Raw genomic sequence first — 25832 nt, 5'->3', positions numbered from 1 at the left:
TTGCCGCAGCTAACACAATTCGAGCACGTGCTGCTTTTGTTTTCACTTCTTCTTCTCCTTGGTGTCCTGTTCTCTTTTGTCCATGGGGCTCGGCAAGTGGGAGCTGCAGTCCCTGCTTCACATCATGCCCCTGGCAGAGACTTTACCGCCTGGGCCACCGGACAAATGGCTGTCGTTTCTTGGGCTCCCTCCCTTCTCATCGCCTACGCTTGGATGGCACTTCCTCTCATCTCACTATTTGTAAAAGCTTCAGTTTTGTGCAAAAAACACAGTAGACCTGAATTTGAATATAGATTTTGTCTTAATTGAGTAGGTGGCTCAATGCCGAGGTGACTGTGAGCTTCCGTTTATCATCAGTAAACCTGGGTATAATCATGTTTGTGTCATAGTGTTGTGCCGTTTGAATGGACTTGTTTTATTCTTTAACCTGAGTTCCCCCAGACCACGTGTCCCCTCATATAGCAGCTGCTGCCAGTTTGCAGGGCCCGCCTTCTCTACAACACTATTTGGGAGGTACTGTTAGACTTTTCCTATAAAAGACAGTTTTTTGAAAGAATTGCAACGATGACCAAACGTAGCATTTGAAAGGCAGATATATTCCATAGAATGGAATATTATTCAGTTAGTTATAAAAAGAAATGAGCTATTGAGGCCATGGGGAAAAAAAGAGGGGCCTTAAATGCATATTGCTAAGTGAAGGAAGGTCATCTGGAAAGGTGCACACTTTATGACTCCAACTGTATGATATTCTGGAGAAGGCAAACTGTAGTAGAAAGATTAGTGGTTGCCAGGGGCTGAGGTGTGCAGGTGGGGAGGGATGAGTAGGTAAGGCAGAGGGGATATTTAGGGATTATGTTTTTAATCATGGATTCATGGCATTATGCGTTTGTCAAATCCACAGAACGCACAACAAAGAATGAACCCTAATGCAAACTAAGGACTAGTAACCGTATCCATATGGTTCCTCCGTTGTGAATGAGGGCCGCACACCTAGTGCAAGATGTTAGTAATGGGGAAGCTGGTGCGGACAGGGAATGTGTGGAGCTCTCTGTACTTCCTAGTTAATTTTTCTATAAGCCTAAACTGCTCTAAGAACTAAAATCTATTCATTTTTGAAAAAGCAGATATACCAAAGGAGAACTAAAATCTATTCATTTTTGAAAAAGCAGATATACCAAAGGATACAACAATTTAGATCATTTCCATTTTGTAGAGAAACACATTTTATAAAAACTTTTGTTACCAAGGTTCACTTTCTATGAATCCTAATTCAGTGCTTTCCGCCTGCTTCCCAGCCTGTTGTAAAGAGAATGTTTACAATAAGTACTGCTTTGGGTGGTGACAGGCATCTGGCTTTTGCGGTTTTGTCAACTGCTTACAATAAGATCGCCCTTTGCAGCTCTCTCTGTCTCAAAAAAAAAAAAAAAATCAGCTTTGTTAAGGTGTAACTTGTATATAATAAATGGCACACATTTAAAGGGCACGATTTGATGCCTTTTGACAAATACATACACCTGTGAAGCCATCCCTACGATTAGGATGAGGAACATCTCCATCCACCCCCAAAAGTCTCCCTGAGCTCTGGAGAACTGTGGAATTCTTGGCACATAACCCAAACCTCTGCACCGAGACAGGACCTGAGTTTATCAGGGCCTTGGGCCGCAGAGGGCTGTGTCCTTAGGATGACCGCAGCGTCCCGTTAAAATGCCTGCCTGAGAAAGCACAGAGCTGCCAGGAGCGTTTACTGTCTGTTCCAGCTGACACGTGCACACAGGTCCCTGACCTCCCTTTCTCAGAGCATTTACTAAAAAGGGCTTGCAATTGTGAGCGTGAATTTCCTGCAACACAGGTTTTCTCAAGGACCTGAGAACCGTTCCTTTGAACGTGATCATCAGGAAGGACCGGCCTCTGTCTCCCTGTGTCTGTGCGAGGTCAGAATCCTGACTTCCCTAACCGCCCCTAGCAGACAGAGCAAGACGAGTCTCAGGGACACTGACCAGCCCCTCGCCATCTTTCCCTTGTCAGACGCCCTCCTCTTGCTCATTCCCCTTCCAGAATGCCTGCCCAGTCACCTCTGCGCAAACGAAGATGGAACTCACTTTCCCCGCTGCTAGTGCTTACTGAATACAGCCCGTGTCACCATTTCAACTAACGTCAGGCGCTGTTCAGTTCTGACACTGCTTTGTACTCCTTCTCTCCGTATTCCATCCACACTGAAGCCAGCCGGGTCCCGCCGTGCAGCATGGGGTTCTCTGCTCTCACTGTACTTTCTCTCTCATTTTCTCATCAGAAAAGAACTGCTCCTTCACTAGCTTTCCGTTCTCTTTCCTTTGAAGCCCAAGCCACAAACGCTAATTTTCTAGGCTTTCTGCCAATGATCCATTGACCCATCATAACTCTCGGGGAATTTCATTGCCTTCAAACCTTTTTCGTTTTTAAAAGGGCCAGATATTTGAACTATGGCAGAAAGTAATATGGTGCAGAGGAAAGACACCAGCTTAGGGGGGCAGAAGCTCTGGTGCCTTCGCAGAACAACGGTAGAATCTTGAAAAGCAGCGAACTCCAGGAGGGTCAGTCTTTCCATCAGTGAAATGGCAACATTTGCTGCCTTAAGTCCTTTTGAAAGTAGGCGAGGTCTGCCCAGCACAGAACAATATTAAGTGGACCCATTGATCTGGGTGATTTCTAGGCCTTTGGAGCTTTAATGCTGAATCGTTTTTTTTTTTTTTTTAAGATTTTATTTATTTATTTATTTATTTATTTATTTATTTATCAGAGAGAGAGAGAGAGAGAGCGCACAAGCAGGGGGAGTAGCAGGCAGAGGGAGAAGCAGGCTCCCCTCTGAGCAAGGAGCCTGATGCGGGACTTGAAGAATCCTGGGATCATGACCTGAGTCAAAGGCAGACGCTTAACCAACTGAGCCACCCAGGCATCCCAATGCTGACTTGTTTTACATAATTTTGCCTCAATTACCTTATGACTAGTCAAGACTGCGTTCCACCCATTTCCTACCAACAGTTAAATCCCATTTAATCTCGGATTGTTTCTTGATATTTAACTATAAGCTGAGCGGTGGCAGCAAGAAAAATTGCTGACATTAAGAATTCCCAGGGGCAGTTGGTCGTAGCAGTTGAGAGAATGGGCTTTGAAACCCACGTGCATGAGGTTCTGTGCAGACATTAGTCATGAGCGTGACCAAGTCACCAAAACCACCAAGAGATACCCTGAACGGTGCTCTTCTGTGCACAAAAGGGATGTGCAACTAGGAACGTAAAACATGGAGGAGAATGGGAGGATGAAAGAGAGCCCCTGTGTATGGATGTGTCTGTTTGGAACAAACAAGAAGAAAGAAAACAGACAAGTGTCAATTATTCGTTGGCTTTTGTTTTTGTTTTTGGCAAGAACAAACTCAAGATCCCAAGCACGTCTTCAGAAACATGTCTGGGTAGAGCCACCTTAATAAAGCAGGCTTACTGAGTGGCACAGAATCCCCAGCCTGAGGGAACCCCCAGCCCCACTGTCCAGCCGCCCCATCTCTTTAGAACTGATTTCCCTGTATGCTCTTCAAGTCACCTTCCTCATATCGAAGAACGAGTTTCCCTTCTCGGCATCACTGCGGTTTCTAGCTTTAATGTACATAATAGAATACATGGGAGCATTATTAATATTCAAAACACTTCTGTAATTCACAGTGATATTTCAAAATTGCCTATGCATGGGTCCATATGCACAGACACACAGACATACGAGCACACACCAAAGAGCCCTCGTAACGAAATGATCTCATTAAAGGTCCCAAACTCGAAACCCTACCTGTTAGAAGTAGAGCTGGCCATTCGGCTGCACACACTGACCTTAGGAGACACTAATTGTCAAGGAATATTCTCCTTTAAGGCAAACATGCATCTGAGCGTCGGTTGGGTCAGTATCTTCTTTCCTCCTGTCAGAGGCAAAGGGCAGCTCCAAGAATCGCCTCTGCGTGGTCCTACCTCAGTTCTATCACGCTGCCTTGTGGTGCCTCTGACACGAGTACTGGTCTCTCAGCCCCAGACCTGGCAGAAGCTCACCAGAGCCAGAGGGAATTACTTTTGGATGTGACTGCTAACTCGAGTAGCCAGACTTTCCTTTTGGGACGAAGCTCCCTTGAGTGTTATTAAGAAGTCATGCCGTGGAGGACACACTTCGGTTTTGCAGTTTTCCTAATGTAGGGAAGGAGATGAATCCTCTCAGACCTTGGGCTTAGAGCCCAAATATCTTTGCCTGAAGGGCTCACAGGGAACAAACAGGAGTCTGCCTCCTTAAGAGGTAGGAACTCAGGGAAAATGAACAGAACTCCCAGTAGAGTGTGTTTCAGCCCATTCCAATTGTTTTCTTTCTAGGCAGACGGTTTGCTTATTGTCCTATTGATATACATCATCAGAAGCATCATAAAGATTGAGAAATGCATTTTCTCCTTGTTTCCCGCCAAACTTCTCATATGAAGAGGGGATATAAGCAGATAAAAGATATGTTGGAACTATTCATTCATCGAGTATCTAGTTGCGAAATATTTATCGAGCATCTAGCATGTTCCAGGCTCTATGATTCCAGAGGTCCTCAAAGCAGAGAGTTGCATGCTCCTTCTCATCTTATTCCCTATATCATTTTTGAAACCTTGTCTCTCACCATAGATCTATAGATGGTCTCACTTGGATATTGCATACCTCCAACTGAAAATGTCTATAGTAGGGGTGCCTGGCTGGTTGAGTTGGTAGCACCTGTGACTCTTGCTCTTGGGGTTGTGAGTTCAAGCCCCATGTTGGGTACAGAGATTATTTAAAAATAAAATCTTTTAAAAAAGTTGATCTGAGCGGTGCCCGGGTGGCTCAGTTAGAGGCATATGTGACTCTTGATCTTGGGGTCAGTGAGTTTGAGCCTTGCATTGGGTGTAGAGATTACTTCAATGAATAAACAAAAAAACTTAAAAAAATTAAAAGTTGATCAGATCTGATCATTTGATCTGATTGTTGTTATTAATATAATTGATCTGATCATTGTTATTAATAAATTCTTCTCTCATTATATCTGGCACTATTATTCTGCTTGTCACAAGGGCTTAGTGTCTCTGGATTGCCTCTGACAATCCTCACTACCCATTTTTTTTTGTCTCTTGTAATCTTTTCTGAATAAATTGATTTTAGATTTCTTTCATAATTTGCAATAGTTTTTCATAATTCGCTTCTAGAACTTGTCAGTCCTGGCCCTGATATTCATGGTCTTGTGCAATCCCATCCTCTAGTGTGTGGACTGAATTTAGTGACTTGCTTCTAATGAATAGAGTAGTGCAAAGATGATAGGATGTCACTTCCAAGATTAGGCTAGAAAAGACTGACTTCTACCTTGCTGCACACTCTTTTGCCTTGATTGCCCACTCTGATGAAGTAAGCTGCCATGTTGGGGAGGTCCACATGGCAAGGACCTGAGGATGGCCTCCAGCCAACAGCCAGTAGGGAACTGAAGCCCTCGGTCCAATAGCTCATGTTTCTGGCCAGCAATCCTGTGAGTGAGCTTGGAAGCAGCTCCTTCCCCAGTTAAACCTTGAGATGAGACAACAGCTCCCAGCTGACACATTGAATATCACCTTGTGAGAGACCCTGAAGAGAAGACTTAGCTAAGCCATGCCTGGTTCCCAGCACACACAAACTGTGTTGTTTTAAACCATTAAATTTTGGGATAATATGTTATGGAATAAGAGATTACTAAGACAGCACTGAACTGATAAGTCTTCTCTATTGAATAAGAGGTATGTTGACAACTCTTTCAAAGTTGAAAGAGTTTGAGTTTCTCAAAGAAATCCAGAATGGCAGGATCACTCCTAAACCAGCTGGTTTGCATATATAAATATGTTTACTTGCTTAAAAAGTTTTGTGGGAATTTAAAATCAACCTTCCTTATATAGAAAAAAAGTCACGGGCAGTAGGACCAAGCATATGTGACCTGTGTAGGATAAGCTAGAATCAGTTTATATGTAGTAGTTATCTAAGGACATGTCTCTACCTGGAGAAAAATATAGATTAATCCAAGTAATTATATGATATCATATTGCAAGAGAAGTAATTTAATGGTGTTTTCATGAATTCAATTGCTTTTCCTCACTGTGTTTGATTGGGTGGTTTTGCATGTGTAAACAGTCCAAGGCAGCTTCTTGGGCACCTTTTGCTGGATTGCTGTCATTTGTAGGGTCTTGTACTGGGAAACATAAACTCTGATTGTACACATCTTTGGTCACTTAAAATTCCACCCAGTCACAAAGGTTCTGCTCAAGGTAAAGTCAACATAGAGGTAGAAAAAAAAAAAAGGCATCGTTGTGAAAAGTACATAAGATCTGGAGAACAATGATACCAAAGCAAAGACAGAGCCAGGAAGTAAATGGTCATTTGGTCTGCAGATGGATCTAGCCTAAGACAAATTTATGTCTTTATTGGAATTTTAATGCTTGGGGAAGTATGTCTAATATTGGAAAATGATTCAGAACATTTTTGAGTGGTGGGAATAGAACAGAACGTAGGAAAAGACAATCAATAAGAAAAAGACACTCATCTCTGTAAGAGCTTCTGCATTAATGTTTGTTTACAATTAGCCGAGGGCAACTATGGGGATAAGTGAGAGTTGTCTTTTCTAAGGGTGTCTACCAGGCCAATCTTCTTTGGGGACTTTACTCCAGTGTTTTTGCTTTTGGGACCTGACCTTTCAGTTTACTGTCACACTAATTCCCAGGATTACCTTGATCACCTTCCCCTTCCTTTAAATTAAATTTCCTTTCCCCAACTTTCTCCATTTTGGTTTGGTTCTCTGTGCATTCCAAGGGTCCAGCAGTGCTTCCAGCACATCTACACATTAAGAGAATCCTTTTAGAGACAAAGTCCTAGTCTTTATAATCTAATCCAATTGTGATTTCTTAGTAATGAATCATAGATGTGGAAGAGATTATTAGAGTTCACCATTTTTCATGTTCTCCTTTTCCTTCTGGGAATAGAACTAGATTACATTCTCCAGATTCCTGTGCAGTGAATTGGGATTATATGACCAAGGGCTGGTCAATGGAATGTGATCAGAAGTGGAACATACCACTCTCAGGACTGGCCAATAATGACCCTTCCCCTCTCCCCATAATTCTTTAAACATTTTTTAAAAGATCTGTTTATTTGAGAGAGAAAAGTTATTTATTTGAGAGAGAAAGAGCACATGAGCAAGTGGGGGAAGAGGCAGAGGGAGAAGGGAAGCAGACTCCCTGCTGAGCGTGGAGCCCCACTCGGGGCTCAATCCCATGACCCTGAGATCACAACCCCAGCTGAAACCAACAGTTGGACACCCAACCAGGTGCCCCCTGCCTCCCATGATTCTTAATCCTCTCTGCCTTACTCCATTTGCTGGATGAATGGAGAGATTTAAAGGACCTTGAGAAAGGTGGAGCCCAAGGTGGAAGAAGCCTGTCTCTCTAAATGACTGCATGTAACAGCTCTTTCTAAAGAGCAGTGTTGGCCTGTGCCATGAGCAGGAAATAAATTTTTACTCTGGTTATTAAATATTTTGGTTTTGGGTGTTTTTGTCACAGCATTTGATCTACTCTGATTAACAGACAAGTGCCAGCTTCTGTGGCTTGAGCTTTGTCATGAAGAGAGACATAGTCTAGTAAAATCAATAGGTGCCAGCAAAACATCAGTTGGATTTTTAGGTAAACCTTCTCCTAGTATCCTTCTATCCCTTTCATTACAAAGACTAGCAAATTCCCAGATTCAATGATTAAATCTTCATGCTTTTTATGACCCTTTCTTTATGTCTTACTGGATCAAGTGGACAGTGTTAAAAAGTTTTGGGGTCCCTATGTTCAGAAACAATAAGGAATTTGGGCGTGACCCATCTGCGATTGGGTTAATCCTGCTATACAATGAGGAGTCAGTTTCTTCCCCAGTGGAGTGCTTAGCATCCTGTTTGCTTCAACCTTGCACAGATCCAGGTGAGCTGTCCACAGCCTTTACCCATCACTGTTATTTCTTGATGAACGCTCCCACTCACAGCATTACCTTCTTCTGTCTAGAGGAAACCATGGCCTTGAAGTGATTTGAGGATCTTCTCTTCCCAATAGAAATCATGGATTTGCATTGCTTAAGGGGCCACCAGTGGAGTTCTGCCTTCTTGAATTTCCTCATGAATGTCAACTAGTGGTATTCACTCCATGAACGTGCTATTTCATGGCTACGTTGAGCTCACCGTTGCACAAATGCAGCATATTCTTACACCATTCTCTCCATTTGTAATACTTGTTTCTTTTCTTGAGTTGTGTTTCTCTGTCTCTTCCCCTTGAAATGGTCTACTCACTGTAAAATGCCTTTTGAAGCTCTCAGGTGAAGTGCCTACAATATTTCCACAGCACTTTGCTTATGTCTTCATTAGAGCATTTTGGAATATGGCTGTAGGAAAGTGACTATCTTTAATCTTTTTGCAGCAATCTGAATTCTAGCACTGTCAGGCACATAATGTGTGTGCTGTAAAATATTTGCAGAATGAATAATTGAAAGTGAGTAATGGAAGTGATTAATGAGCTTCACCTTAACACAGTGTCACCTATAGGTCCTTAGCACATACTATACTACAGAACCAACCTCTTTGAGGACTCCATGATATTCATAAATGCGCCCTTGGTTTTGGCATTAGAGTGATCTCTTCCCATTTTGAGAAAGTGAAGTTTAATGTCTACATTTACCGTTTGGGGCTATCTCATTCTTACAGAATTTAAATCCTTTCTGAATGCCCTAGTCTTTTCTTTAGTCTCCTCATGGCTGACTTCATTTCCTGATTCCTCAGGGTGTAGATCATAGGATTGAGCAAAGGGGAGATGACAGTGAAGGTGACAGAAATGGCTTTATCTGTGGGGAGGGCAGTGAAGGGCCGGGCATAGACATAGATACAGGGCACAAAGTGTAGGGTCACCACAGTGATGTGGGAGGTGCAGGTGGAGATGGCTTTCTTCCTGCCCTCCCCAGCATGAGACCTCAGCATCGCCAGGATGACTGTATAAGATATGAGGAGAAAGAAGAAGATAAACCAGCTGACCAATCCATTATTGGAAATCATTAGGAGCTCCAGAGTGAAAGTGTTAGTACAGGCAAGTTTGAGGACCTGCGGGACATCGCAGTAGAAAGTGTCAAGAACATTGGGTCCACAGAAGGGGAGGGGTAGCAACAGGGAAATCTGCACGATGGAGTGGACAAAGCCCCCTACCCAGGAGGCCAGCACCAGGCTAGTACATCGTCCCTTACTCATGATAGTCATATAGTGAAGGGGTCTTGAGATAGCTATGTAGCGATCAAAGGCCATCACAGAGAGAGAAAAAACATCTGCTCCTCCCAGAAGATGGAAGAAAAACATTTGAGTGACACAGCCATTGAAGGAGATGGTTTTTCTCTTTGATAGAAGATCAACTAGGACCTTGGGAGCAGTAATGGAGGAAAAGCAGATGTCCAAGATAGAGAGATTGCGGAGCAGGAAGTACATGGGGGTGTGAAGGTGAGACTCACAGGTCACAGTGACCATGATGAGGAGGTTTCCCAGCAGAGTTGTCATATACACTATAAACAAGAAGACAAACAAGACCCAGCTCAGCTCTCGAGACTGGGTAATACCCAGGAAAATAAATTCTTTCACTCTGGTATAATTTCCCTGATCCATTGGGTCACAGATCCTTTTCAAGTATGCGTTTGGAAGAAATAGCAAAGCAGTTGAAGAATGTGTTATAAAATCTACTGTTGTCTTTTCTGTCCCTTGACTCTTGTTTGCCTTGGAAGGAAGCTCTTTTTCTATGCCTGTGCTGTGCCTGCAATTCAGCATGCCACCAGTAGGTGGAAGATTATCCAGGTTTTTGACTCAGTCATCCAAGTGGATAGGTTCTATCACTGTGGTCACTGAAATATAGGTGACAGGTCTGTGAACTTATTCAATTGTACTTTTACTATACAATCTGACACTTAAAATAATAAATAGTAAGCATAAATTCAACTACATGAAGAATTTTGTTCACAAAATACATCATCACAAGAGTTAAAAGATAACCCACAAATGGGATGAGGTATTTACAATATATATAGCTGAAAAAATATTCATGTCCAGAATATATAAAAAAACTTCTACAAATCAGAGGGAAAAAAGATTACAACTGAATCAGAAAATGGCAATGAACCACAACTGCACAAAAGAGAATATCCAAATGCCAGTTCGACTTCACTACTTATCAGGGAAATGCAAATTAAAATTACAGGAAGAAACTACTACATACACACCAACATGGCTAAACTGAAAATGATGAGAAATACCAAGTGATGGTGGAGATGTGGAACAACTGGAACGCTCATACATTGCAGAAGGGCTTGTGACATTGTACTGTACTGTCAGGTTATATCTGCTCATGCTGTGTATGTATCACATAGGATGCAGATATATACCTAAGAATGGCTATTCCACTCCTAGGAAATCTGTACAGATGTCACATGCACCACAAGACATATCCTACAATGTTCACAGCAGCACTATTTGTAATTGCTTCACACTGGAGAATGCCACAAATGCCCATCCACAGTAGGAAAGAGAAATCGTGTTAAATCTACACAGTACATCGGTGGGAATGGTCTACACTATGTGTAATGGTATAAATGAACCTCGTTATGTTTATCACACGACGCAGGTAATCCAGGCACGAAGGAGTGCACACTCTCTTATTTTGTTCATGAAAAGGATAAAAGATACAACACCAAAGGAAACACGAGGGAGGTTTCTGAGGTGCTGATGATTTTCTGTTTCTTGATCAGGGTGTTGTTACAAAGCCGTATTCAGTGTGTGAAAATTCATCAAGCCGTACACACATGGGCATTTTCTGTATGTATGGACATTATACTTCCATAAAATGTAAAGCATAACGAACATGTGGTGATTATAACATTTTACTCTCATATCTAAAGAATGAATTTCATTGACAGTGACATTAAACGGATTACTCACTTTCATAATAGTTACTTCGAGAGTTTTGTAGTTGTAGCCTTTACCAGCCACAGCCTGAGGGCGGCCTTCTTATTTTTCTCCCACTTAGGGACTTAAGGTCCTCCCAAATCCTTGTGTCAGGCAGGCGGCCCTGTAGTTCTTTCTCTGATTCTGATTTTAATTTCTGCATTTCTTTTTCATTTTGCTCTTCTAATCTTAGGAAAAAAATCCTTAACTGACCACGGTTCCCCAAGTAGTAGTCTCCTTTTTGCTCCCACAGAAACATAAGATAAGAGCCCCCCCCCCATTCCATTATCATTTATTCCGATTCATCTCAGTCTCACTGTCTTGGGGGTTTAGTAATGACATGGAGTGACAAGAATAAAGGTTCAGAATAATGACTGCAGGAGACTTCAGGTCTCCAGGAGCCCAGAATTAAGAAATCCCCTCACTATACTCACCGTGGCTAGAAGGCGGAGAAATCTTACCAGGAGTCTGATCAATCTGCACTGCAGGAACATATTTTCATGGATGACCGCAGTCCACTCTAGAATCTTTCTTTTGGATAGTGGAATGATAAGTTAATAAGTTTCAAATCTTCTGCTCCAGAAACCACCGCAAGAAAGCCTAAGAGTTTTCTGTGTCTCCTGTCCCCTCCCTTCCTCCCTCCCTTCTTTCTCTCTCCTGTTTTTCTTTACCATATCCATTTTCTTTCTTTATTTTCTTCCTTATATACCATTTCCATGACTGTATTAGGATTATTAGATTATTAGCTTATCCTAATCTATACATATATACATATAATATGCACAGTTGGTTAAGCATCTGTCTCTGGCTAAGGTCATGATCCCAGGGTCCTAGGATCAAGCCCCTCATTGGATCAAGCCCCTGAGATGATCTTTTTGAGGGAAAGGTGACTCAAATATCTGTCCTTTCTCTAAGAAGTTTACAGTGAGGGGCGCCTGGGTAGCGCAGTCGTTAAAAGCGTCTGCCTGCGGCTCAGGGCGTGATCCCGGCGTTCCGGGATCGAGTCCCACATCGGGCTCCTCCGCTAGGAGCCTGCTTCTTCCTCTCTCACTCGCCTGCTGTGTTCCCTCTCTCGCTGGCTGTCTCTCTGTCACATAAATAAATAAAATCTTTAAAAAAAAAAAAAAAGAAGTTTACAGTGAAAACAGTAGCGTGTTGCAGCTTGTGGAATCAGTGGACGGAAAAGTGAGGAGGTACAAAATCATGGCGGATGTACACAAAAACCAGTCCCATTTGGGCACATAATGCTTGTAAACCCTGTCTACGAGTCCAGATGAACAGTATCGCCCCACACTGGCATTTGGGATACACGTGGGTGCATCACCTGGGACATGTATGCAATTTGGGTTTTACCACTTCTTAGCTGGTGTGACCCTTGGCAAGTTACTTACTACCAGTACCAAACTCATGATAAATATGCAAGATTCCCAGGGCATGGCTTAGAGTTCATTCTCAGCCTGCACCATTATAATTTATCTGCAACATGATGAGAGTAAGACCTACCTCACATGCAGGATCCTTCTGAGGAGTAGGTGAGATTATATGTTTTGGAAGCAGCTGAGGAAGCTGATTCTGCCAGCGGCTACTCCATGTGGCCAGCCTCAAGTGAGTGCTTCTTCCTTACACAGGCCAGGTCCATCTGTGGGGGCTTGTCTGAGAGTGGCTCATCTTGCTATTGGTTCAAAGCCCTTCTCCCAACATTTTGGGGTAAATTTAAAATGCAATCTCTCCTTTAGTAATATTTTTCACTTCTCAAAAAATTCAGAATATTTTATCACATATCTGCTTATAAACACCAATACATTTATTTTTGTATGCAGTTGTAAATATAGGTATTCCTGTAGAAAAACTAATCCTCAGTTGGAAAGGCAATCATCTGGGTATCAGGCTCAGTGGGCAGGGAAAGGTGGTGGGGGGGAGTGGGGGTCCATGCAACTTTCAAGGTCTCAGCATTATGGAAATGTGAGCAGAATAATGGAGCTCTACTCTGCTTATTTTTTGCTTGCCTTTTTAAATAAAGATTTTATTTATTTATAAATAAATAGAGAGTAAGTGCACAAGCAGGGAGAGTGGCAGGCAGAGTGAGAGGGAGAAGCAGGTTTCCCACTGAGCAGGGAACCTGATATGGGGCTCGATGTGGGGCTCAATGTGGGGTTCAATGTGGGGCTGTATCCCAGAACACTGGGATCATGACCTGAGTTGAAAGCAGACGCTTAACGAACTGAGCCACCAAGGCACCCCTATTTTTTGCTTGCTTTTAGTGAACATTTATGGAGTGATTCTTATGTGCTATACCAACTGCTTCATTTTATCTTTTCCAAAACCTATAGTATCCACGTGAAATAGATATTATCTTGATTTTGCAAGTGAGGATACTGAGGCACAGAAAGAGTATGTAACTTGCTCAAGGTCTCCCAGCTGGGAGAGCCATGTCTCAAACTGAGATTTGTCTTATCGCAAAGACTGATGCTCTTAACTCCTGCAACTATGCTTCTTCCCAGGGTTGATCAGCCCTTCCCAGAAAATGCTGCAAAGAAAAAATAATCTTTCCCAATCAAGTGAAAGTAGTATGTGGGTGTTAGGAGACTGCACGTCCTCCCCTGTGAGAGGCTATCAGAGTGACCGGAGGAGGAAAGCAGAGTTTGAAAGAGCGGACTGCAGTCTTCAGAGGCATGTTTGCCAAGAGCCTGCATCGACTGCATGGGGCGCTCCAGTGCAAGGCGCAGAGATGAGACCCGAGTAGCAGCACCTTACATACAACCTCCTCTTGGAAATAATGGATCTGGTGGTTCCAATGGAGGCCGTCTTTTTTACGAGGAGTGGGAAGGCTACTTGGAGAGTATTAGATTATGCATAGTGCTTTGAAACACATGCATAATACAGAGTGGGGAGGGGAAATGGACAAAGAAATACAATCGTTCATGTCTTTGCAAGGTCAAGATACAGAGCACAAGAATTTCTTAGAAATCACCCCAAAGGAGACCATCTTTAGGAAACAAGCCGTCGCACATGTTGGACAGAGCCTGCAGCCAGAGGGTTACCCTCGTACCCCAGCTTCCCACTGGGCAAATGCTGCCCCATTCTCTACATGGAGTTAAATCTCTCGTGTCACAGTTTTCTTTTTTCCCAATGTTGAAAAGCCTCTACTCTTAATTGAATCCCTATAAGTTTTAGGAGCATGATTCATATTCATTAGTGCATGAGGGCATAGATAAGCGAGCCATTAAAACACCTACCTCAAAGCCCCCAGACTTCCAGTCCCAGCCAAGGAACATACACTGAATTCAGGAATTGTTTTCTTGGTGCTGTTTTTCCGCGGCAGTCACCCTCCTGGGAGCTGGGATATTAGCACCTTCTCAACTACCTTCAACACTTTGAACCTCAACATCCCACCAAGTAGAATATATCACATCCCTGAAGCCAACTCACGTTCTTCTTGTATTCTGCAAGCCCCACTTCCCCTTTTCCTAAGAGTGAAAGAACACCACTTTCATTCGCTTCATTGGAATTTTGGTTTCAATAGGAACGTCCTATACACTTGCAGTGTTTCTGAAAAATCCACGCTGGCAGCTTCTCAGTGTCAGAAGTTCACGCTTACCAACACTAACGGACTTCAGTCTCCAAGTGGGAAATTGATCCTCCTAGGGCGCTCCAGCTGCATACTAGAAAAAGTAGGTTCTGGGGAAATTCTATGTTTAATGGAAAGCCTGCCTCAAAATGAGTGATTTTGTTATTTTCTTCCTTCGGATGGGAAAAGGCAGCCTCAGGGAATCACATCTTACCGACTCTTCAGCTTTGCCTTACAGTTTCTCAGCCCCCTGGATTAGTCCCTCAGCCACAAGCCCAATATAGGAATGAGCAAAGGGAATATTGTTGGTTATGCACATGGAAGCTAAGCGGCCAATTCAGTGGAGTTCCTGTGGGAGTCATTAAAATGTCACCAAGCCCTTCTCTCTCTCCCTCATCTCTTCTCTGCCCCCATCTCACACATAATGCAGAGGTCCCAGCGCACAGTCAGGACATACCCTTTTCTCTGGAGGAAGCCTATGAGACGGTGTATTATCCTCTTTGGCTCAAGAAGATAGCATTGCGTTCAATCACACCAAGGACTGTGCCATCTTCCTCCTGACCAAAATCGATTTGCTTGCAATGAGCTGGGAAATGAAACTTAAGTAAACGAGTATCAATGGAAAAATCAAAGCCCTGTAGCTACTGATGGGGCAGCTCGCAGAGACTGGGCAGTGTAGATTTATCTGTGCAGCATTGCCCCTATACGATTACTGTATTTTTTATTTTTTTTAAATGATTTTATTCTTAAGTAATCTCTACACCCAACGTGGGGCTCAAATTCACGAGCCCCAAATCAAGAGTCACACGTTCTGCCAACTGAGCCAGCCAGGCGCACCCCCCCAACCCCAAGCAATTACTTTAATCTACTACATGTCTGAGATCCATAGTTCACTTACAACCTAGGGAGGTAGCACAGTCACAGCTCCTGATAGTCGTCCGTTTAATTACTTCGGCATTATTTTGTTATTTGGTTCATGGGTACCCAGAGATGTTTATCACTAACGTGTTTGATTCAGGGAACAATGCAAGAAAGGGTAATTTGGAAGCTACATATACGCCCAGACTCTGTTAAATTTTCTAGGGTTCTTAGCAGCAGAACTTAAAAAATAATAAAAAGTGATTTAAATGGAAAAAATGCAGTCCAAATTGTGATTTGATGTCACTCAGATAAATGATGCATGTTTGTGTAATCGGATGCTATTGCTTTCCCCTTCCTCTGAATTACCCATCAGGTTATGGTGTACATTTCAACATGGTTTGAGGACGTGTCAGGAGCAATGGTGTGGCAGAGGTGTCTGGGTTCTTGCCCTTTGGGATTATGCTTCTGCAATACAATAATTCAGACCCCATATATCTTTGGTGCCATCCAGTTCTGACATAGCAATAGCAATCTGATCTGAGGGAGTCGCCAGAGATAAGAAGGGAAGGAAAGGACACATTTGCACGAAATGGACTATAAGTGGCTTGTGGTATGCGTCTTTTATAGGCCATTTCATAAAGAAAAGCCTAAGGACTGTTGAGAGCAAAGCTACCTGAGTAATGTAGCAGGACTCCATGAATGGTGCCTTGGCAAGTATGGATTATTCTTAGAATTTTCATGGTAGAGGAAGTAGGTTAATATTGTAAAAAGTTAGAATTGGTTGATCAAGTGACAGGAAATGGCAAACAATTGAGCCAGTTAGTTAATGAATGCGTATGGGGCCAGCCCAGATCCGATGACAGATAGAACTGAAGTCTGTCCTCAACACTCACCACCCTTTGGCTAACTCTCCTTTGGCTCGTTTCTATCTACTGACTCTGACTTTTTGGTCTGGTCCCTTATCTCACTCTCAAAGCTAGGGTTTATCTTTGACTCATTATCTTCTTTTGATCTGAAACTCTCCTGCATTGTAACTTACCAGCTGCAGGGTGTCTCTTTAAGTGGTATAAATAGCACGCAAACCTATTGTCAGGACAGAAAGCTAGAAATGTTAAGATGATAGATGCTTTGAATTCAATGTACATTCCTTTGCTTTTTTATCCCATCAGGGTTTTTTTTCCCCCTAATAATGAAGAATATGGGCCATACAAGAGAAGAGTGTAATAGGCTAATGGGGGAATGAATGTGTGTTAGGCAGAGCAGTAAGGGTGACATTGAGAAGAACATTTGCCTTGCACTGAACATTTACTATCTGCTAGGCGTTGTATGTTTCATACATACCGTCTCCTTTAAACCCTACCAATGACTCCATGAGATGCATAGTAGGAGTATCTTTGTATAGTGAACTATAACCTGTGGAGAGACAAAATAATTTGCTCAAGATCACACAGCCGATGGGATTTGGATCCAGGTCACCATACTTTACTTTTTACTTCTTTACCAGGCTTTCCCAGAGAAAACACCAGCCTGTACCACCTCTTCCCAAACACCAACAGATTGAAAAACGGATTAGAATTTTACCTTCGTTATCACCTCCTCTCTTCCTCTCTGACAGGAAGAATGACTCTTCAATGGTGAAGGTAATCTGAGACTGGAAAATCAGTTCTTCAATAATGAAAATGGGTTGCTTCTCATGTAGGATCCCTTCTGCCTTTTTCTAAATTTATCTTGAGAATGTGAATCTGGCATGTCTGGTTCTGCATGAGATAAATCCTTTTAGGACATATGGGGAAAGCTTCCTAAGATTCTTCATTAGTGATAGGAATCCAGGAGGACCACCATTATGCAGTGTTGAGGTTCTCAAAAGGTCACGAGCCCATATGGAGTTTAAGTGGGCTGAGAAAATGTCTTAATCTGTGATAGGCCGTATGTACCCATATATGTGTACTACAGAAGCACTGATCATAAGATCTTTTCTAGGACAGGATTGTAGTTTTGTATAGACAGTTCTGGTAATGTGACACATTACATTCATATGGAGGAAGAGCAATAGATTAGGTATCTGAAGACTTATCTCTGCAGTTTACTTGATATAAGATCTTGAGCAAATCACTCATATCTAGGCTTCTATTAACCTACTTCTTGAAAAAGGATTCAATCAATCTCTTTACCTGCCACTTAGTTGCCCTCGAATAGAAATACATCAATCAGTTCAATCCTATTATACTAGTTACTTCATGCTCACCAGAAGCTTGAGTTATTAGTAACCTATTAACTTAAATAGGAAAATAACTTGTTTTCTAGTAAGTATAGTTGGTTTATTGACAATATAGTCAAGTATATAAATATGACTCTGTAGAAAAAATAATGGAAGGAGTCCTTGGCGATGAAGAGGCTGGAGATTCTTACACTATCCCATCACGAAAGCATTGAGTCTTCTCCTCAGTCTCCTCATGGCTGACTTCATCTCCTGGTTCCTCAGGGTGTAGATCAAAGGGTTCAACAGTGGGGAGATGACAGTGAAGGTGACAGAGATGGCTTTATCTGTGGGGAGGGCAGTGAAGGGCCGGGCATAGACATAGATGCAGGGCACAAAGTGCAGGGTCACCACAGTGATGTGGGAGGTGCAGGTGGAGATGGCTTTCCTCCTGCCCTCCCCAGCGTGAGACCTCAGCATCATCAAGATGACTGTGTAGGACACAAGGAGGAAGACAAACCATAGTGTAGAGATTAAACCATTGTTGGAAATCATTAAGACCTTAAGAGCAAAAGTGTTGGTGCAGGCGAGTTTGAGGACCTGGGGGACATCACAGTAGAAGCTATCAACAACATTAGGTCCACAGAAGGGGAGGGGCAGCAACAGGGAAATCTGCACGATGGAGTGGACAAAGCCCCCCACCCAGGAGGCCACAATGAGGGCAGTGCATCGCCCCCTACTCATGATGGTCATGTAGTGCAGGGGCTTGGAGATGGCCATGTAGCGATCAAAGGCCATCACAGAGAGAGAGAAAATGTCCGCCCCACCAAGGAGGTGGAAGAAGAACATCTGTGTCATGCAGTTTGTATAGGAGATGGTCTTCATCTTTGAGAGAAGGTCCATGAGGACCTTGGGAGCAGTGATGGAGGAGAAGCAGATGTCAAGCACAGCTAGATTGCGGAGCAGGAAGTACATGGGGGTGTGAAGGCGGGACTCACAGGTCACAGTGACCATGATGAGGAGGTTTCCCAGAAGAGTAATCACGTACACCAAACACAAGGAAAGAAATAAGACCAAGCTCAGGTCTTGGGACTGAGTAAGTCCCAGAAATATAAATTCTTTTACCCTTGTGCTATTTCCCAACTCCATTGAATCATGTTTCCTCTTCTTTGTGTAGCTTGAGAAAAATGAAAAATATTATTTCAGAAAGTGTTCACTGTCCCTTAATATATCGCACAGAGTCAGGTATGAGGTCTGGAAACTAGTGAGCTGTTACCACGTGAAAAGCCGTCCTGAAGTTATTGCTAATGTATAGAAAATGACATCTGATTAACACAAGCATGCCTCTAATTATTCTTCTGTAAATTATAAGTATTTTAGATATAACATAAAAATAATGTTCTACGTATAGAAGTTCTAAGCATTCGAGATAAATGGGTGGATGTTAAATATTCAGAAAGGGACTACTGGGGCACGAGGAATATAACAATGGGGTCAGTTTGGTGTGTGGGTAAGGCAATGTGCCTGTTTGGTTTCTTTTCCACATTGCATGCTCCATTTATATGGTTTAAGAACCCTATCTGCAAAATGGTTTCCTTTGGACTGAACTTCACAGAAACACTCCTCCCTTTTTTAAATTGCAAATTTAATTCTGTGAAAAATGAGAAAATTTTAAGCCATGAAGTTCTTCTCTATTGGTTTATTTTCGCTTAACAAGACTTCTTTATTTCTACCTTTATTTTGTACTACTTTAGGTACCAAAACCCCTGCATGTTGAATAGCTCCTCAGCTGTGGAAATGAAAGTGTAACTCAGATCTTCTCTTCTGTTCATTGTTCTAGTTTTTTTCTTAAAAGTTATTATTATTTTTTATAGAGCTATCATTGAGATACAATGGACTCATGTATTTGAAGTGTGTACTTTGATGTTTGGATATGAATATATATATGACGTCACCATATTTAAGATTGTTACCATATCTATCACCCCAAAAGCGTTCTTGTGACCCTTTATTATATGTCCCCTTTGCCCCTCTTTCTTCAGGCAACCACTGATCTGCTTTTTGTCACTATACATTAGTTTATATTTTCTAGAATTTTCCATACATTGAATCTTACAATATAGACTTCCTTTTTGGTTTTTTTTGCACTCATGAAATTTATCCATGCGTTTGCATGCACCAATATTTTCTTCCGTTTAACTCTATGGATACCACAGTTTGTTTATCCACTCACTTTTTGATGAACATTTGGGTTGTTTTTAAGTTTTTGGCTATTACACATTAAAGCTGCTATAAATATTCATTTACAAGTCTTTGTGTGGACATATGTTTTCACTTCTCTTGGATAAGTACCCGGGAGCAGAGTGGCTGGAACTCTTAAAATTCAATAATAAGAAAACAAACAACCCAGACGAAACACAAGGGGATGAATGGTTTGAACAGACACTTCAACGAGAAGATTTAGGGACAGCAAATACACACGTGAGAAGCTGCTCAGCGTCATTTATCACTGGGGAAATGTACATTAAAACCACAGCATGCACCTATTAGAACAGCTAACATAAAAAAGACAGATGTATCAAGAACGGTGAAAATGGAGAGGGATTGGAACTCTGGGAACAGAAAACGGCATGACCACGTGCGAAAACAGCTTGGCAGTTTCTTACGATGTGGAATGCATACTTACCGTATAATCCTACTGCTTTTGAATTTCTTTCTTTTTCTTTGACGAATCCTTGAAATGGGCTTTAATTTCTTTCTTTGCTGTTTATCTCCTTTTTCTAACCGTAATCAGAAACAAAAGAAAGATGAACATCACTTCCCTCTCACTTTTTTGGGTGTGCTTTTCAGTTCCAGTGAAGATATTTCTTTTCACTAAGCTCGCGTTCCCATCAAGTTTTATTTCACCTGTGTGCAATTTTGTCCAAAGTCTATTTAATATGGAAAGCTGAAAAAGCTACTAAGAGATATCATAGCATACAGTGGGTACCTGGGGGACTCTTGCACAACCCACCTGTTCAAATCCCAGCCAGGCACTTGCTGGTTATGCGAACATGGGCAAGTTACTTCACCACTTTGGCCTGAGTCTCTGCATTAGTATTTGGAAACAATAGCCTCTCCCTCCTATGATTTTTGTGAGGATAAATGAACTAATCACTGCAAAACCATCAATACTTAGAGCATTGCCTAATCTATGATCCACAATAAATGTGATTATATGTGTACTACCTTAAAGAAAAACTCTGGGTCGGTTACTCTCACAGACACACAGAGTCCTTAAATGGTCTGACAATCTTTTGGACAGACTGTATATTTCCCGGAACATGTATTCTAAAACAGCTTCATCAGAACATACTGTTTTGAGGAAAATAGGAGATGTTTTTCTTTCAGTGGCAGTAAGAATGGCCCAGAGCATGGTGACAGGATATGATAGCAAGAAGAGAGCTTGCCTGACTTGGCTTCCTGTCTGACATCATCTTAGCAAACCAGGGAAGTCCAGTGCTTGGTCTCTGCAGTGAGAGCTTTCTGGGCTCAAGTCCTGGCTATGTGATTTGGGCCAAGTGAGAGACTTCACTTCTGCATCCATGGAATGGGGCTTATAATGCTCATCTCACAGGGAATCTATAAGGATTAGGTGAACTAACATATGCAGAAGTGTCAGCACACAGGCTGGTTATCTGTTACAATTAGTACTACGTTGGGTAACCTTAATACTGGGACATCATTGGTAAATGGGTTGTGTTGAACTAAATGAAAGCTCAGCTACCAATCCTGACTAGTTTAAAGAGAGAGAAAATGACCATCAGAAAACATCAACTCAATAGTTATTGAGGAGATCCAACCTAGATATGAAAGTCTTCCACAGGGACCCCCATGTAAATAATAGACTCGCTACACAAAAGGGGAGAAGGTACCTCAAACCCCAAGTCAGGCCTCTTAGGAAATGTCCCATGTTCACAAACTACCTTTGGAAATTCAGACAACGTCCTCCAGCTTCTCCATCTTTCTCCTGTTTTATTTTTTTTAAAGATTTATTTATTTCTTAGAGAGAGAGAAAGAGAGTGCACACCTGAGTGGGGGGAGGGGCAAAGGGAGAAAGAGAGGGAGAGGATGTGAAGCAGACTCTTCACTAAGCACAGAGCCCAATGTGGGGCTCAACCCCACGACCGCAAGATCATGACCTGAGCCAAAATCAAGAGTTGGTCACTCAACCGACTGAGCCACCCAGGTGCCCCCATCACTTTCTTATTTTTAATCCATCCAATTGTTTAGCAAATATTGATGGGAAAGCTAGGTTATTTGAAAAAAAGAAATACAACCAGTGGGAAAAAAATTGAAATCTAATAGTGATATCGGAGTGATGAAGACAGAGGAGCTTCGTGTAAGAAAAGAACGGTTTCTCATTAGAAGCCATGAGAAATCTGCATGGAGAGGGTGACATTTTTGTTTGGGGCACATAGGAACAGATCAAAATGGAGCTCTGGCTCTAGAGGACAACTGGAATATACAAAAGTTGCTTGTAGGGGCACCTGGGTGGCTCAGTAGGTTAAGCATCTGTTTTCGGCCCAAGTCATGATCTCAAGGTCCTGGGATTGAGCCCCACAGTTGGGCCCCACGCTCAGCATGGAGTCTGCTTGAGATTCTCCCTCTTCTTCTCCCTCTGCCCCTCTCCCCTCTTGTGCACGTTCATGCACTAACTCTCTCTCAAATAAATCAAATCTTTAAAAAAAATTTGCTTGTAGGTGGGAAGATTGGCTGGAAAGAAAGGAGGCAAACATGAAGGCATGGAAAGAAAATCACTGCTTGAAAATTTTTATTTTTTGGTAAACCTGAGGAAGGGTATGTGTTTATTGTACAATTCTTTCGACTTTTCTGAAGTTTTCAAATATTTTATTTTTCTCTCTAGTTTTAAATTTAACAAAAGAAATACCTCCCTAGATTTCAGGCTGAGGAGATCCATGTAAGGGAAACAGGGTCTGCAAAAAATCTCTCTGTGCAATTTAGGGGGGGGGGGGTCCCAGAAAACAAAATGCCTTTTCTCTGATTCCATACTGAACTTATTTCTCTGTCTCCCATTTCACAGTGCCGTTTTGGTTACTATTCCTTATCTGTGCTGTCACTGAAGGTGAACCTTGGAATGGGGCAGCTCGTATGCACATCACATTTGTAGTCAAAATGTATTTGTGAATATTCATGATTATATCTAGATTTCAGTTTTTCTCACTCTTATTTGTCCCCTTACACATCTTAGGCACAGACATGCAGACACTACAGGCGCACACACTCATGCAGAGTTATACTCCTGACCTCAAGTCTCCAACCTTCTTTCAAGGGCTCCATCTGAGGTTGTGAGGTTCCTGTGAAGCTTGGGAATTCTTCATCCTCAGGAAATTGTGTTACATACCCCTCCGACGGCCAGTGATTTCAGCGGCTCCTCTTCTGCCGTTACGTGGAAAAGGGCAGACTCAGGGAGTAGTATTTTCTTGTCGCTCCCATGCTGATTCACAGCGCCCCATCCTATTTACCAATTCCTTAATCCCAAAATTGGTGTGAGAATTATCAGAGGGATTATTGGTGGATGTGGCTGCGGAAAAGGTCTGCTGACGGTGAGGTTGTTTCCGTGGGAGTAATTAGGACATCATTAGGCACACACACTTACGAACACACATTTTTGTCAGTGCCTCAAATTGTCCAGCAGTGAGAAAGATTCTGTCCTTGGCCAAACTCTACTCAGAATTTTTTAAGCAGGACTCGGCTTTTGGAACTCCGAGTCTGTCTCTTCATTGCCCAATTTTAGCAACAATCCTGCTAAGTCAGGCTGGCCAGAATGCCCCACCCTCCATGTCTGATCACCTCAGCAAGAATCTGGTGAGGTTGGTTTAGCCAGAACCCCCCTTTCATCTTGGTGTTTCCTCTTAGTAATTTTCTTGTTGGTAAATAAATAGCTATTCTTAGGGATTCTGATCAACTTCCTCAGGCAGTGTCACCCATGCAGGGGGAGTCCTGACGTGGGACACACATTAGAAGGACTGTTGGACCTGACAGAGTTATTAGGCAGGAGTGAAGGAACTGATGGGTTGATGACCAAGCTGGACGACCAAGTTCTCACAGGATACACAACTAGCCAGGAAATCCACACTGGATCCACCAGCAAATCCTACTTGCTCGACCTTAGAGTTTTTCCAGCTTCTCACCAACACCGCCCTTACTACCTTAAGTCATGTCTTTATTATTTCTAATACAGCAGCCTCTTCATTGGTCTCCCTGCTTTTGTCCTTACTCTTCTTCAGTCTATTCATCATCGTGGCCCCTGTGATTCTGTTAAAACATCATTATTCTGCTCTTCCACACCCTCCATCTTACTTGATGGGAAAGTCAAAATCCTTACAATGATCTAAAAGGTCCTAGTGCCAGGTCCTGTGGCCCCATGATCTCTCTGACCTTAACTACTACCTTCTTCCTCCTTGCTACTTCTCAACTAATTACAAAGCTCTCCTGGCTGTTTTTTGGGTGCTCTGGGCAAAGCCCCACCACAGGGTCTTTGAACATCTGATTTGTGGACTGAGATTTGTATCATGATGTGAACATTTTTCTAGGTTCAAAAATTTTATGGTCTAAGATTTAATAAAATTTCCAGCAGCTATACATAGCATAATAAGTAAACAAATACATCCCGAGTTGATATGTTAAATAATGTGTTCCACGTCATTCTAACCTTTTTGATGTCTATGCATGGTCTGAAGGAGCTTCATACGTTTCTGTCAGTTTTAGGGAGTTATGTTATCAGAGAGTAAAAACGAATCAGTTGTTTTTTAAACCCTATCCTCCAATGATTTGAGCTGCAGAAATGATTGAGAAACAATGTGAAATCATTGATTTGTCTTAATTCAACAATTTTTAATACCTTTTTACTATATTCCACTTGATGCTGATGCTGGGGATTCAATACTATGTAAAGCATAAACCTGTGGGGGAGATAGGAAGAAAGCACCAGGCGCTGATGGAATGCAATGCTCAGGTGGCCAGCAGGCCTGCGGTTCAGAGGAAGGTCAGGGTACGGACGTTGCACGAGGTCACAGAACTCATAATAGGTGAGGTGCATATTCTTACTCAAGCTGGGCTAACTTCAAGGCGCCTACTCTCCACCACTGGAATGTGGGCTTTAGATGGAACAATCTTCCGGTAATACTTAACTTACTAATATTAGAGAGTCAGAGGATGAACTTAATTTGGATGTGTTTATTTCAGAAAGATGTAATTACCTCATGAAAGACCTTGTAGAACTCCAATGCCCAAGATTATGTCTTTAATATGTGTCTCAACTCCCTTCCTGGTAACAGGGCAGGAATGTAGTGGGAATCTCTGAGTATATACATAGACAGGTGTTTTTTATTTGAAAATATTATTTAGACAATTATGTAGACAACTGCAGATTCACATGCAGTTGTAAGAAATAACAGAGATGCTACCTTCATGCAGTCTCCCCATGATCATTTACATATATCAAAACATTGAGTTGTACATCTTAAGTATGTGCCATTTTTGTCATTTGTTGATCTTGAAAACCAAAGGAGCTATTTTTCCCCCAGCAAAGTGAGCTTATTTGGGAATAGCAGAGGAATTACAATTTGGGACAAGCAAAGGAAGTCTGAAAACCAGAGGGGAGGGGCTTCCTTTTATAGGGGAGAGGAGATAGCTGGGAGGGGCTGTTTTCATTGAATTCTCATTGGCTGGGCTGTTGCTGGGCAAGGAGAAATCCTCCCTTCTCCTGTTGGCTTATATAAAGTATTCTTTGTGGAAATATCAGCAAGGTGGTTTCCCTTGGCCTCCAAGGAATCAAGTTTGGGATACCCAGGGATCTTGATAATGGCTAAAGCAGCTGGTAAGGTTATGGCATCTAATAATTCCTGGACATAAAGACCATTTAAAATTTTGTCCCTGTTGGAAGTGAGGAGACCTCACTGCTTCCACAGCATCCCAAAGTTACGAGCTACTCCAAAGGCTTACCTACTATTAACATAGATATTTGCAGTTTTGTCCTTGGTTAAAAATGCAGGCCTGAGCAAAAGTGTAGAATTCAGCCCATTGGGCCAAGGTAGCCAAGGGCAAAGGTACCACCTCACTGATTTCAAAAGGAGTTTCAAGAGCATTCTCAGCATATTTACCATT

At 42.3% G+C, this 25832-nt stretch overlaps 2 protein-coding genes across 2 annotated transcripts; both read right to left on the bottom strand.

Annotated features, from left to right (window-relative positions):
- Nucleotides 1-8772: 8772 nt before the first annotated feature.
- On the bottom strand, nt 8773-9708 carry LOC113248886 (olfactory receptor 4D9). Its single transcript, XM_026490494.2, has one exon. The coding sequence runs from the start codon at nt 9706-9708 to the stop codon at nt 8773-8775; it is 936 nt and encodes a 311-aa protein (XP_026346279.1).
- An 8168-nt stretch (nt 9709-17876) lies between these two features.
- On the bottom strand, nt 17877-18812 carry LOC113248893 (olfactory receptor 4D11). The gene has a single exon (XM_026490500.2). The coding sequence runs from the start codon at nt 18810-18812 to the stop codon at nt 17877-17879; it is 936 nt and encodes a 311-aa protein (XP_026346285.1).
- Between the last annotated feature and the right edge of the window lie 7020 nt (nt 18813-25832).

Source organism: Ursus arctos, unplaced genomic scaffold (genome assembly GCF_023065955.2).
Source record: "Ursus arctos isolate Adak ecotype North America unplaced genomic scaffold, UrsArc2.0 scaffold_23, whole genome shotgun sequence".
Lineage (NCBI taxonomy): Eukaryota > Metazoa > Chordata > Mammalia > Carnivora > Ursidae > Ursus > Ursus arctos.
Note: the sequence above shows the minus strand (reverse complement) of the source record. Positions and strands in the feature narration are given on the sequence as shown.